General features: G+C 32.9%; 2 protein-coding genes across 2 annotated transcripts; one reads left to right on the top strand and one right to left on the bottom strand.

The window, feature by feature from the left end:
• Nucleotides 1-1,879: 1,879 nt before the first annotated feature.
• On the top strand, nucleotides 1,880-2,466 carry LOAG_01593 (hypothetical protein; the record flags this gene model as incomplete). The annotated part of the gene is made up of 3 exons (XM_003137132.1): nucleotides 1,880-1,965; nucleotides 2,038-2,176; nucleotides 2,302-2,466. 3 exons carry the CDS (start codon nucleotides 1,880-1,882, stop codon nucleotides 2,464-2,466), a joined length of 390 nt encoding a protein of 129 aa, XP_003137180.1.
• Nucleotides 2,467-8,643: 6,177 nt separating this feature from the next.
• On the bottom strand, nucleotides 8,644-13,059 carry LOAG_01594 (hypothetical protein; the record flags this gene model as incomplete). Its single annotated transcript, XM_003137133.1, has 11 exons — nucleotides 8,644-8,874; nucleotides 9,008-9,175; nucleotides 9,285-9,485; nucleotides 9,840-10,047; nucleotides 10,241-10,475; nucleotides 10,612-10,765; nucleotides 11,211-11,373; nucleotides 11,526-11,725; nucleotides 11,995-12,153; nucleotides 12,438-12,545; nucleotides 12,910-13,059. The coding sequence occupies 11 exons, from the start codon at nucleotides 13,057-13,059 to the stop codon at nucleotides 8,644-8,646; spliced, it is 1,977 nt and encodes a 658-aa protein (XP_003137181.1).
• Between the last annotated feature and the right edge of the window lie 2,941 nt (nucleotides 13,060-16,000).

The following is a 16,000-nucleotide window of genomic DNA, read 5'->3' on the forward strand; positions in this document are numbered from 1 at the left end:
AATGTGAATAAATTTGAGGTTTCGTTTTCACGACAATATGAGTTTCACAAAAAAAGCAGAGTGGTACACTGCCAGATCCGAGCATCTTATTGACTAGAATAAACATGGTTTGAGGCCAAAAAAGATTAACAGAATCAAAGGAAGGCCAAGAAAAAGGAAATTGGGAAGGACCAGTGAGTCACTAGTGGCATTTGTGTTAAAAATTATTCTACGCCAAATAGGTCCCGCTAACCTTCGTGATACTTCGGAAGACAACACAGATTCCAAATTCGATCTTGTTATGTGCCGTAGAGGTGGAGCACAGAGTACTGTAATTCAGGTGTTGGAAAAAATCGAAGCGAGTTTTTCTGATTGAATAATTCATATAGTTGCTTCTCTAATTTATTAATTGTATTTGCATAATATGTATTGAGCGATAATGTTTGAATTTTAATTATTCTACAACCCAAATCGCCATGTTTACAGTAAAGAGCAAAATCTTATTGTACATTGCACTGTCTAAATGGCTATGGTTACAATGATAGACAAAGTGCTTATTGTAATGGTTTAACCTCATGTTCCTAATCTACCATCATATAATTCTTTCTCTATGTATTTATCGATGTACGATCCTTCGTATAACTCCAAAAGTGCAAATTTCTTGTTGTCCAATACCATCATAAAAGGAATGGAGGTGGAATCAGTTCTATTTGCAGTGTTATTGGCATTCCCCTACTGCTCTCCAATATCATTCCAAGCCGAATATCCTCATACTAGTTAAGAGTTACCGACAATCTAAGTGAACGATTCCAACTCAACCAATTACCTGTACCGATTATTCCGGTTCAATAGAAGCACTTTGTTACCTCGAAAATCTGCTTCCACTCAGGTACCCCCAATATTACCAATATTATTATATCAACGAACAACTTAAGATCCTGAACATCTGAGCTGTTTGGCCTGATCTTTTTCAGTGATTTGTAACGGATGGTTTGTACTGTCTGATCCTATGAATTTTAGGATCCTGTGATTTACCACAGAACCCTTAAAAGTCCCCTTTCTTGAGAAATAAATTTTCTGAGAAGCAGTAAGAACAGATAAACGGGTTCGTCATCTCCAATTTTAACATTGGCATTTGTATAAGTTGCCAAGTTAAGCAATGCGGCGTAAGGAAAAAAGTAAGTGCTTTCAACAGTTCTGGTACATGGAGTTTGCGCCATATTCGAAGAAATTATCCAGTTTAATTTTTTGGTGATTTTAAACCTTGTTTATCAGTGAAAGCCCTGAAAAAAAAATAGTATCGAGGAGTACAGATATCACAATATACAGCATGGACGTTGCGTCGGTATTGCTAAAAATCAGGATTACCTGTGCAATGACTCAGTCTGAATTGCTATCCTATTTCTTGATGAAAGGAATCTAAGATCATAAGAAAATAAATCTCACTTCAAAGAGAAATGGGAGTTAATCGTTTTAAAGGAAATAGGCATGATAAAGCACGCTTTTAATGATATGACGAAATATCAAGGGGAAAAGCTAATATGGTGTGAACTTCCTTATACGAGGAAAACTCAGGAGGAACACAGGTCCTCTGATTTGAAATCAGATTTGAATTATTTCAAGAACTGGATCCTTGAAAAGTTCCTTCTTTAGAATGATGCCAAATTCCACTGAAATGCTATCCCTTTCAGTTTCGCTTTCTCGACAAATTGATGGATGTTTTATAAATCCGGTCCGATTTCAGTTTACTTACTCATGATCAAAAGTCTCATGCAATTAATCCTAACAGTGGGGTTGGATAAAGTATACAGTCCTTTTTTCTGGTCCTCTAAGCCTAGGACTTGAGTAGCAATATTTAATCTGAGGCGTGTAATGCGTTTTACAGGAAGCCATATCACAGATGGGAATCCTTTTGTATCAACCTTTCGTCTCGTATGATTATGCCTCCCAAAAACATATTTCAACAGTTTTCAGATTGCGGAGCAGGTGATGATATCATTATCAAACATAGAGATGTACTTTCATGACGTTTCGCTTGGACTCAAAGAACTGTGGTAGGTCAAGCTTACAGGAGACACCAAACAGTGATCAGAACTTTACTTGGTGCGAGTTAATCTTTTGGAGATACTTTCAGCTTCTCCCTCCAATCACTGAAACGGTTGTTGTTTGTCGTATACAATTCCGTACGAAGTCACACGTCACTATCCAAACGAGAAATGATTCGTTGTTGTTCTTTGATGAACAGAGATTGAGCTTTTCCACCTTCTCAATTTACTTCAAATGTCAAATTGTAATGAACTAGTTGACGTTGAGTTCTTTGAGAACTATCATAGTTGGCAGAGGTCAACTTCAATGCTTGTTCTCAACTGGTCGGTGTCAACTCCTGATGTCTGGTCAATACGTCTTTCATCTTCAAGACTTTCGTCTCTCTTACAAAACTTCTTGGACAGGAACTGTGCTATGCTTCGTCAGCAGTTTCTTAGCTAATTTTGTTATTGATATTGCAAGTTGGCACCTTACGACGCATTTCGGATTCAAATAAAAAGAATTTTCAGTTTGTCTGTGTCTAAAATAGATTTAAATAAATAAGAAGAGAGAAATCGGAGGTGCAATTCAAGAAATGAGTATTTAAATAACAAATAATATTTTGGCATTCCTTTGAGGATATGGAACTGTAAAGTTCAGCGATGCAAAAGCTGTAATTCATCAATGCAATGTCCTTTACAAGCCTAATTCACTTTCAGAGTTAGTGGATAGAAATAACGAGCTATCGTTGCAAAGAATTATTTCGAGGCCTTTGTCAGTTATCTCGCAGTTACAATCATGTATGTGCAATAGTACTGAGGAATATCCAAAGGATTTAACCCTGCATATAATTGCAACTGTACTATCTTGTCTTCATATGGTGGCTTAATTGCGTGACGGTAAATCTTGTTTCGTAGCACTTTTTAAATATAATGAGAGCAATTATCATCCTTGGCAATCATTCAAACTTCATCTCTTGTCATTTCTGTAAATTCTAAATAAAAAATTCGATTTACACTAGCTTTCCAGAACAATTTGATAATTCTTAGTTCCATTTTCTGTAAATTAAAATTCAACGACATTCGCGATGAAATTTTTAGTGGATGGAAACTTTCTTTTCAACTGGAAGATGGGAGAGTTGGGATGATCGGATAAGTAGAAGTTAATGATTTATAAAAGAAATTTTATCGTTCAGGAATTATGGAAAACGAATATAAGCATGCAAAGATTTGAAAGGTGGTGCATTTAAAATAAGCGGCAGTGGAAGTAGATGATACGTAGTGTTAACGGAGCAATGTAATCGAAGTAGCGAAACTTTATAGCATATGAAATTCTCATTCAAACCCACCCCATACTTTTAGCTAGACGACTAGGAAATAATTACTGGTGAGAAAATAGTTGAAACCTAAAATGTACCTTAGTTTTATTGCCTTAATTTGATGATATGTTTGGTCCGAAATAATTAGGTGGCCCAATTATTAATTTAAATATCAAGTATTGATTTTTAGGGAATTCTAGTTTTATTTATGAAAAGGGTAGTTGAAGTTTTTCATTAATGCCTAATTCCCGTTGTTTGATGACAATAACAAGTCTCAAAGTACACTAAGGGTGCAATACAGTAAGGATAGTTAAGAATAAATCGGAAGTTCTTTCCCTTCCTAATTAATTTTACTTTCATTCGGGAATTTCATTGTGCTCTTCATTGTTTATAAAGTGGTATTAAGAAGCTCATTGATGTCAGGAGATGGCACTGGTGTCGTCAGTTAACAGCGAAATCTATATGAATGGAATAATGTCCTATCTGATATGATACTATAAGATTCCAGTATAAAGCAAGTTCTGAAACAAGAAAGTGGATTGTCTCGGTTCGGATGGCTGTGTAGCATTAGGAAATAGTAGAATTGTTATTGGTACGAAATATTGAACAGCAGACGTGGCGTATTGTTTTTATTTTCTTCGAGAAATATTTTCGTAAAAAAATTTGAATTTAATGGTATCACAACACAAACTATGTTTTTTCTTGCATGTTAGGAAACTTTCAGAATTATCTGTCCACCACTCAGTTAAGTCTACTCTCGAATGATGAGTGTCAGCTAAAAATGAGAAAACATTAAATAAATCAGCACTTCTCATCACTTTTCAGATCATTTAAGCGCATTTCAAACTTTCCTTATTTTGTCTTTCAGATATTATTCCCCTTTATAATTTTGAATTCGTCATCTGCAGATCTATTTGAAATTAATGAGTTAAAAACATCAATCACCACCTACAATTTGACTTGAACTCCTTACGATTCAATGTTCTAGTTCGCGAACAAATCGGAGAAGAGCATTATGTGTCTGACTTAAAAGTGGACATTTTTTCAAGTTACAATAGAATACAATGCTAATTGTGAAAAAGAAAGAAGATATTAGAAGCGAGATGAACATACCGGATCAAGAGACAAACTAAGGTGACAATCGTTTTCATTTGAAAAACTTCAAAAGGGGAGATGTCTCCGCTAATAAATTTGTAAGTAATTCTAAAATAGAGGAGGAAGGGTTTCTGTTAATTTTTTCCTACTAAGAGTGTGAAATAAAAAGTTCTTCCCTCTTTCTCTTTTTTATCAGACAGTTTTTTTTTCCAGGAGAACTTTGAGATAATTAACGTTGTAGCCAAGATCAAGAAGTAGGGATGAGTTCAAATCGCCCTGGTCACTCTGATATTTGTTAGCATGATTTGAACGATAAAAACACCAACAGGTTACTTTTTAATAACATAGTTTTTCAAATATGGTTGTTTTCAACTGGTTTTTTTCGAATTTTATAGATAAATAAGCAGTCAGTTGTTTGTTTGTATTGAGCAACTGTTTTGCTATTTATACTGATATAATAACACTAAAGATGTCAAGTGGTCTGGCTTGGCAAGTTGTAAATAATTCCAGAAAGTATTCTAAAACTGGAACTTGCTACCCAGAGATTGGTAGCTGGAGCCAGATTTAAATATCCCACATATTTAGCAGTTTAAAATCTTACTGGATCGAATTCCCCGGCAATGAAGTAATCAACTGCCACAATTTTCGAAATTTGTAAGAAATGCAGAATTCAGATAACTCTGTTTCTGAATTTTTTACAGAAAAGAAATTGAACTTCTATCTCAAACACGTAGTCAAATCATTTTATCTTCAGAAAAGTTCTTCGAGCGATAAGATCCTTCAGACGATGAATTGCTGTATCAATGATAGTAATCGTTTGAAAGAGATCATCTTTAGCAATCTTTCATGACTTTAAAATTCTTTGTGAATCATTTATTATTGATATAATGTCCATATACAAGTTCAACAAAAAAAAAATCATTTAAAAAACAAATCGAGTTTTCGAGTGAATATTTCAAAATTTTTGGTCAGAATAAGAGTAAACAGAAATGAGGATGAAACTGGGTACCATGTTGTTACTCTCGGTATTGTTGTCATTAACACTTGGTAAATTTAACAGATTATTGCTGCAGCTTAGTTTTAGACTTTTTTTTTTCATTATTCCAATGCCTTCAATAAGATTTTTTTAGTTGTTCTAACAGTATAACCTTAGACATTGATTAACCTATAGTTATCAGGCAAATACAAAAGCATTTCATTTTCTTAAGGAATTTCATTTTTTGCATGAACGCACTTCCTGTGGTTTTAAAACAACTTGAAAAAATTGCTTTATTATTGGAATCATAGTGTTCTAAAATACATTGAGATCAAGGTGATCACGCTAATAAATATAGAACAAGCTATGATATAAGTTATAGATTAACAAACATTATCGATGATAGTTTTGATTTCACCATCAGGAAAGATTTTTCTCGGAGAATCATGAGGAATAAATACAGGTATGTGAAGGCTGAACGATATATTCTCCTAATTCTGAGTATGCTTGTTCTTTGAAATTAATCCGTCATCCTTTTTTCCGCATCACCTGCCGGCCTCATAACCACAAAAGTCAGGATTTTTCAAAATGTAAATTTTATTTCCGAGGGATAGGTGAACTTATATAAACTTCTCTTCGGTACTTTCTTATTCAAAAATTTACATCTTACACCATTGAAAAGTAAGAATGAAAAGAAGACTTAAGTCGCTCGAATTTCATAATAATTACAAATAATAAAGTAGAAATTATATACGTATCAATTCAATGATTTTACTGATACAAGGAAAGTAATTTTCATTAATGCATTGAACAATTATGAACAATCTTTCCTCCGACGTTCTCGTCTGAAATAACTTAGTGGTAGCAACTCCTTAAAAAAACTGCACATTTTATATGAAGGAAGCCAGTTGTATGCGATGATTTTATAAAAACGTCTAATGCTAAGGTTAAATTCTCATTATTAATTAAGAAATTATAAACTATTAAACAGAAGGAGGAGATAAAAAGGAAAAAGATCCCTTTTTTTCAATGACTCTGTCTTCATCCAATCTATATAGTGACGGATGAAGCAACGGTACTCAACAAAAGTTATTGAATTTTTCCAGGAAATCCATGTGTCACAAATAGTTTTCGGCGACAGCATATGACTAAGAAAACCAAGATTATTGATATGATTGGATAAGAATGTGAGAAAATTGCGACATTTATGATTGTGAAATGAAGTAGTCATCTCTTTCGAAAGATTTATGAGTTAAGAAGTACTTAGTTTTTAAAATGACTCAGGAATAGAATTCCTCAGTTACAAATGCTATAAATTTGTGGCTCTTAACGCACACAAAAAATATGCAATCATTGGTTTAATCGTGGAGGATTTATGTTCAATATTTAAGACTAAAAAATCACAAATTTAGTATACATTTGTTAAGGAACCGTCATAGAAAGAAACGAATTCGAAACATCTTGCGATATTTCAGATTTATTGGTTGTAGAAGCATTGAAATGAACAAAGGCTGAAAAGTCATCCAAAAGTTGAGTGGACATGAATTCGAAGAAAAAACCTAAGCACCAGTGGCCTAATATTTCTCCAGGTACTTACTTTTAAAGCTGAAATCTTGTCATTTATTTGTAAAATTTCAAGTTTTTGATCATAAAAAATGATAAGCTATGAGAAAATTTTATACGAATCATAAAGTGTGATCAATCATTTTATCTTCAGAAGAGATTGAAGAGACTGATTCTGTTGATTGTGCAAGGTGAAATTGTTGAAATTTGAAGGCTTTACAAACGGAAACAGAAGCTCTTAAACAAGATCAACATGTAACATTTTCAATCTCCCCTGCGCATCTACTGTTTTCCCCGCCATACTAATGATCAAATATGCGTCGAGTATAAATGTACTATTGAGATATTTTCTTCGCCAACCCAATAGACCTGCAAAGAGATCGTGAAAGTGGTCGAGCAGTAGTGGAAGGTAAAAGGGTCCTGTCCTTCCCTTCAATCTCAACTGTTTTGGATAAGATTGGAATTTTCAGTCAGAAATGAATGATTGGATCAGTCATTATATAACAATTTGTCGAGGTTCTTATACCATCACTGATACTGATTTGTCAATCTGCCAATCTGGTACATTCGAAGTTCTCTGAAACAGTGTTACTTTTAGGAGGGTTTAGAGGAGAGGACCTTTATAACCTTATTCCTGATTCCAAATGGACCCAATCAAAATTTGTTATCACTAGGAGAAGGACAACTAAAGAGATCCGGGGGTTCCCAACACAGCGATGAGAATAGAAAAAAGTCAAGCTGTCAACCGCCACTGAAAAATTCATAGTCAGTTTATAACGGCTACTGATCTAAATAGATTTCAAATACCAAATTATCAAAATTAATTAAATTGAAGAATATGACTAAAGAATGATGTCATTTTGATATCATGTGAAAAAATCATTCATCAAAATATATTCATAAATATTTTTTGCATAACTTTAATCGCTTTCATAAAATGAGACTAAAAATATATTCAAATGCTGTTGCTTCTAATGATAAACCCATATAGCAAATTATTCTCCATTTGACCTCAAAATTTGTTTGAAAGATAAACAATTTGACGGTCTAAGATTGCTCATCAAAAAATTTTTTCTTCATTGTGATACTTTACTATTAAATGCTAATTACTGGAACTTTTTTAAGTCGATTAAAATGATCAATTTTATGACCTATGCAAATAACATGAAGACTACTTCCAAAACTTGTCCTCTTCTGTCCTTTTCATCTATGCTATACATTCTTGAACTATTTACTTCTTTCAAATACCTCGGTAGCAGCAAACATTCATATTCATACTTGCCAGTATATGTTCGACTGCAAATTCAACAACATTTTCAAGCTCAACTTTGTTAAATATTTCTTTAGGACGAGATCAGATATAGGACAGTAAGACAAAATTGGAAGTAGTTCGTCATAATTTAAACAATTTTGAGAACTTAAGTGGTGATTTTAATTATTTGTAGTCTGTTAATGTAGAAATTTCGTCATATGTAAAGCACAATGTGTCCTCATCAAACATTTGTTCCAGTTGACAATATATTAATGGAAATGAAAGAGTTGTTGGCATAGAAGCTGTTGCCGATTCTAACCGCTTAAAATATCGCTTTTTCCATCTAGTAATTCACACCGGATAATTACTTTATCTTTTTAATCCTGAGTACTTTCAGTCATTTAGTAATAAGCTGGGTATATTAATATTACCGCTTTAGTTCTCGTCCATTACTCGCGACTTTCCTTTATAAAAATAATTTCGTACAGAGCGTTCTATATTCAGTAACGGAAATTCGGAGAGCATTGAAGCTTGGAAACCAAGCAAATATGCAATAAATAGATTAAGTGGCGCAATAATGAGAAATTGAGATTTGGTTTCGTAGTGATAAGGAAAAGTTATATGCAGATAAGACGCAAATATCACAGGCAGATGACTAAGATAGACCTGAAATGTTGCTTATTCTTACTTAACCATGATAATCATTGGAGTAGTTAATTCAGTCCAGTCCTTAAGCTTTTCTACATATTGATTGAACTGTACAGATGTAAAAATATGGTAAACAATAAAATGATCTTACCGAGTAGCATAACATAGAGAGTGGTAAAAATAATTTAAAACTTAGGAATGTATTAATGAAACTGGCATATCCACTGTGACAAGCATAAATTAGCCAAGCTATAGCAACAGCAAATGTTGTACGATGAAGCGCTCCATAAATCAGATAATAAAGCTTCCAGTCCAAATTCTGCAAATGTAAAGCCAAACTGAAAGAAATATTATTATCAGTTCTTACGCTAAATTTTATTTCTATGAATTTTTTCTTTTGAAGTACAGGAAGATGTTCAAAAACTTACAATTAAAACCGGATAAAGACCGAATACACTGATAAAAGCAAGGAAAATCGCCAAAATCCAACCACAAGTGACAAAAATGGCCGAGTGTCGTTTGTTACAAACTTTCATGGCTTGAATCTTGGCCAAATGATGGCCGAGTAACAAACCAATAATATATGGTGCTGCGCGGTACTGAGGTTTGATGTACATCACCACAAAATGCTTTAAATGACAAGAAATTAAATTTTATGTTAGGAAAGCATAGTGGTAGTGATACGGTTGCCGATGCTATCGTATCACTATTTGTAAAGCATATCATTGTTTTCCATTTTCATGACAACTTTTACTGACTGCATGCAATGTGCATCCATTCAAACATTTTAACAAATCATAGCCTCAGGACAGAAAGGGAACTCGTCACTTTAGCTAGTGGCGGAAAAAGTGGAATTCCTAATTTGGAATGTGAAATGAGATCCATCATTTAAAATAATGTAAAAATTACTATTCACATCACTCTAACATCCTTATGTGATAAGAATTTTATGTCAAATGGATAGAAAAAGTAAATGCACAAACCTCCATAAAATTGGAATTATAAATTGGAGGTCTGTTCCAGCCAAGTTGTGTGGGTGGCATATTATAAACAATCATTGCATAAACTCGGCCTGCATCTGATAAGGCTATACAAAAGATAGATAATAGATATCCCTGATTCTTATTTCGACCAAGTGCTAGTAGAAATATAGGCGACAAGAGGTACAAAATGAATTCACTGCTTACATACCTAGAATTAATTAATAAAATTCTCTTTGTATATAATTAACATTGCCTGTTAGTCAGCTGATGGCACGATACATGCTATCGTAGTTGCGGGAATCCGAGAGTGGAATAAAACTAAGTAATTTTCACGTATCAAAGGATTACTCTGGTCAAATAGTAGAATGAAGATCATTGCATCGAAGTGGAAGATCACCTACCAGGCCCATCCCATACAACGATGTTCAAATAAACTCCCTATAAGTAATAAATTTTGCCACCAATATTTGGAGCATTGTACAACGTGATCAATTTCAGGCCATAATTCCTGATAAAATATGTTGGTGAGGAAATATAGAAATATCATAGTATAACAGTAGGTTGGCCATAACCGGATAATTCGATGCACATAGAAATTCAACCAAAACTTTAAAGACTTCCACGTTGGCTTTGTCTCTAAATAATTAATTGATGGGTCTGCTTTCATTACAACATATCACAGTTTGATTAGGTGATGTTATTAACATTATTTAAATATGAATGGGTCTTTTTACATAATTTCTTTAAAAAGTTGGAATTCTATAATACTTACCCATTTCCTCGTACTTCTGAAAAAACCCGTATGCATTCACTGTCCCTCCAAGTACCAAAAATACATCGACAGAAAGAAGAAAGTTCGCAATCCATTGATTGCCAAAATTATTGGCGATATCATGATAATATTCGCCAACATTATCAATATACGGCTAAAATTTGTTGAGCATAGCAGTTTGAAATCATCATCATCACCATGGCTAGACTTTGCGGATGAAGATCTGGGAAGGGCTCTGTCCTACTTGCTGCAAACGTGGATTTCTACAAATGTGGATTTCAGACTACGCAATGAACTTTTTAGGTGAGGCACAGCATGCGCGGGGCTGCCTTTATCCTTTACCCCTAAGATTCATCTGCCAGAGCTTAGCAGGCCAGGACGGTGACAACGAAGTTCTCAGGACGTAGGTTTTTTTGGAATATCCTTCTCTGAGATGCATTTATGATAAAAGAACCAAGAGAATAAATAAATTCAAAAAATGTGTAGTGCCTATAAATGCTATAGAATGTACGAAATATTAAAAAGTTAGAAAAATTTAACGATTGCAAAAAAAATAAAAATTCAAATAAGATCTTCAATATATCTTTAGAACAACGAACAGCAACAAAAGCAAACATATGACCAATGATAATCCAAATCATCGTTAAGAATCGTATGCCAAACATACAAGTGATAACTTTCGATCGATTTTTCGGCATTTTGAACATCATGCCAACATTTTGCTTGAACGAAAATGCAAGAAGGATTTGCTCTTTCATAGTTCTGAATTTAGTAATTCAAGAATTTGAATTACTTCTTTTGAGATATAACCCATTAAAACTTAACTGTATCGGAAAGAAGCGATATATTTTAACTCTTGCTTGCTATTCAATAAAAAATATTAAATTAAAATATTTGATGAACAAAAAACATACTTTGTTCCAGAAGCACTCATAATTTGGTAAATACTTGAAAATAAAACAATCAACCATAGAACTGTATTACAGGATAATATAATGATGGGCAGTGGTTTGTCGTACCACTCCATTGGACGACGAGAATGGACACATAATGAAGGTGAGCTTTGGTTTTCTGGTAGCTCAACGTCAAACACTTTCTTGTAGATATTCCAAAACTTTAAATTTATTGCTAGATTTTGAAGTGGCGAATTTTTCCTCAAAAATTTAAAAAAAAAATTGAAAGATAACATATGAAGGAAGCCTTTAGTAAAGGAAACCTTTTTGTATGTCCTCTATTAAACTTTTCTTTTTTCCTCATTCTTATCCTAAATTATGATAATTTGCACTCTGCTTGTATTTAAGAATGCCATCGTAAGATCAAACTACTCTTCAGTCGTTTTAAAAAATTTTTCCAATGTAAGTTGTGGAAGTTTAAAAATAGTACCTTATGTTGTTCATTTAAACATAACTTTGGGAAACAAATAGTATGCGCAGTAGATTTATATTGTTTTGGATCATAACGATAACAAAATGTTGTTGGATATTGGGAAACTGAAAATGTTGATTCGCCAGCTAATTTGAAGCAAAGCAACATTCGAAATAGCTGTAAAAATCGATCTTTTTTAAAAACATACAAAGAATATGCACTCTTTTAGAATTCAAACTTGAAACATTCAATTTCTGAGCTCATGAAAATTTGTTAGTCGAGTCACAAGAAGATCAAAGGTATTTCATGATAAGTTAGGTGATAGTGAATATGTGATAAGAAAATTCTCGAAAGCATTAAATTTAAAGAGGGAAGTCAATGGCTATTTATGCTAATTAATATAAATTGTAATATATTTTTGCAATATATGCCATATCAAACTGTTAAAGATTAATACTAACAAATCTGCTATCTGTAATAAATTCATTAGATATGCCATGTCCAAATGCAGGATAAAGTGCGTTTAACGCATTTAATGGACTAAGGCTGGAATTTTGATAGGCGCTGACCTGAAAAGAAACTTTTTCAGTGAATGATTAATTAAAATATGTCATTCGGGTGATTCATAAAGACATTTGTAGAGTGTTATCGAAAAATGTGTATGGCATAAATGCCAGAAAATATTTGTGTTTGAGAATCGATTCGTTTCAATCTTTTTCACTTCATAGAATCACTTTGTGACACTACAGCGAAATACTGAAATCTAAAGGAATATTAATCGCTTTTTTCGTTCAATTTATTCATTTCAAAACTTCTTTGCCAGAATAATTGCAGAGCAGAAAAGTAAAAGGTCTAATTCAGTTATTGCTAAGACATTAATATATTTTGCAATATTTGCAAGTTTAACACCATTGACGATATCTGCAAGCTTACTTTCAGTAAATGCTCATAACAATAAGGTGACAAGGACCAGAGTATTTTCTCCTCTGTATCTCTTACAGTCAAAATATCGCTAGCTTGGCCAAAAACTATAACCAGTTCTGTTATAAAACTTATGGCGTAGAAATCAATTGAAAGCCGCATATTCACTGCAAAAAAAATAGTAATAATTAAGATTAACATTTTTCAGTCACTAATAATTCGTTTCAGGCCATCATAAATATTTTTATGCTCTCGTTGTGTCATCTCATTGTCATCTGTGTCTCTATTCGCTATCATAATAAAATTGAATTACAAAAAACGAAATGACGACAATTCATTAGCGTTTCTAAACGAAGATCAAGTTTTACGACCTGTTTAAAAAGTCCTCAATTCCACTATGATACGTGCAATTTGCAACGAATTACACCTCCGTTTGCCGGTTACGTTTTCCTGGATGCTGAATGTTTATCTTCGAGCTTTTGCCTATTTTCAGTATTTTTATATCCCAAACTTACAATAATGTCAAATTTGTAACGAACGACAAAAATGAATATAGAAGGAAGTTATGAAAAGAACAACTAAGTACCATTGTTTCGTTAAAAAAAAGAACCACAAAAATAAACTTTTTAGGTAAATACAAACGACACACTTTCGAACAAACATCATTTACACATTTTTTGCAAGTGCTGTGACTAGTTGTTCACAAGAATGTATGTTTGTTTGAAAGTGTGCGGTGAATTACAGTGATGCGGCGCAATGGAGTAACTGAAAAGGGTTGTTACTGCAATGGGATGCAGATGCATTGTCTATCTTCACAATGAGACACTGTTAATTCCAGTTTTCTAAAGGTTTTATTCATGAAAACTAGAACTGATCGTCTCCACTTCAACTGAGAATGTAAATTAGGCGCACAAACAGAGTTATCTTTGATTATGTTCAATTTAGTGATTTTAACCATTTTTCAAGTAATTTAAAAACTGTAAAATTGTTGAGAGCAACGCCTATTATATTGGTCTAATTTAAACCGTAATGCGGGTTATTCTGTCCAACGTCCGTCAGCAGTTACTGTATTTAATTCCAATCATGAATATCTTCAGGTAGTGGCTGGAAATAAGATCATTCACTAACAATTTGAGATTCCGTTCCCACTTTTTTTCTAGTCTATGTGTAGTCTATTATTGATCTCAATAAGATCTGTCTGAAAGTAAGAACGATTCAGAGAATTAAGCCAGAAGCTATTAGCTACCTTTAAAATCCAACACCATACTAGTTGACAGACCATGTTACAGAGAAATGATTGATCACCACCATTTCAGCCACCCGATTTACTCAAACAGTCATATATTAAATGGTGCCGGCGATACTTTTAGAAACCTTTCAGTCTACCTGTTCTTTCCATGCCACAAAAATAAAAATGATAAATTTTATTACTCATTCATCAGTTGCTAGAAGAGAGAAAACAAGAAATGAGCAGTAAAATAGGCCACATCTCATCAGCAAACAAAAATAAAAAAAGTTATTTTAATAGTGAACCATGAAGGAGTAATTACCATCATATACATAATATATCTGAATTTGATAACAGCAAATATTGGTCTGTTTTACTGTAGCTAAGACTTAAAATGCTGAAAGAATAACTTGAAGCTCAAATACATCATCAGAATTATTCGTAACTATTTCTGGTTCTATTTGGATTTGGCACAAAGAATTGGCCATGCATACATCAAAGTTAAAAGTTAACGAAGCTGTTCCAACAAACATTCGCAACAATTTGTTTCTATTTAAAAGAAAAAAAAAGGAAAATGTAATATTCACGCATTCACGTCAAAAATTTCCAGTAAGGAATTTGTTCCATTTCCAGAAGATTTATTTGTGTCATCCTAAATGTATTAATCGTAACTTTTGGTTTTGCTTGAATCCGACACAAAGAATCGATAATGCATACACTAAACAATTGCATCAACTTTTTAAACTAATATCGATATAGAGATCAAAAAAATTCAAGCAAAGATGACAATATCATGGAAGTGATAGAAATTATATTATTAAATCATCTTGTTGATACCTTGCAAATTATTTGCTTTCGTAAGTGTCATTCTTTCAATTTCTTTCCTGCATTATGTTTGTAACAAAGCTAAAACACTAGTACTACAACAATTCAAGAGGATTGTATGCTTAAAGCATTATAAAGGATAAATTAAAGAAGTCAAGAGAAAGTGTGCACAAATTACAGAATTAAATTTCGGAAATCCCTGAGCTGCTAAGCAAAGAATACAAAAATAATAGAAATTAAAATTTCAATAGTATGGAAAAAAGCAGGGACGAAAACCTTATGAGCAATGAATGGAAAAGATTCATGATATGCTTAAATGATACGCACTAATGGATGAGATGAATAGGACTTATACTGGTAGTTACTATTTTAGAAAATATTTTAAACATGTCAGGATAACCTGACTTGGATAATTTCTATAATTTCTGTTAAAATGGAAAAGAATTTTTGAACTGAGCTTGTCGGTGAATTCGATGTATGCAATGGTCAAAACAAGGAATGTAAATAATTTAAATATTCCTAATTTAGGTAAATGATTTAAGTATTTATAGTAGCTAATATTCCAGTTCATATTTACAAGCTGGTGATTAATCCTATACAGCTATTACCTCTTTTAATATAAAAGACTGGGAGAGGCACTGGTCGTATCGTTATATACATAATCAAGAAGTAGTTAAAATACCTAAACTGGGTGACTAAAGATTCGAGAGGATGAATACCATTTAGAATTCAAATGATGAATAGAATTTAGGTTCTGAATTTATTTGCTTAATCATCAACTTGTAAATATGAACTAAAATGTTGACTACCTAAATTATTTACATTCCTTATTTTGACCACAATTTAGGTATTTTAATTATTTTATGAACCAAAACACGATTCGTGTTTCTGGCCTTTCAGTCTAAGCAAACTACTAGTAGAAGTATTGCTTCAAAGTGAATTCCACTCCTTAAAAATTCTGATATGGAGTGAAATATCTCTATTAACAACGATATCTAAATGCATACAATTTGCTGTACATCCTAAATGTGTACGAAATCCAAGCACTAA

This window comes from Loa loa, assembly GCF_000183805.2.
Source record: "Loa loa unplaced genomic scaffold supercont3.138, whole genome shotgun sequence".
Classification (NCBI taxonomy): domain Eukaryota; kingdom Metazoa; phylum Nematoda; class Chromadorea; order Rhabditida; family Onchocercidae; genus Loa; species Loa loa.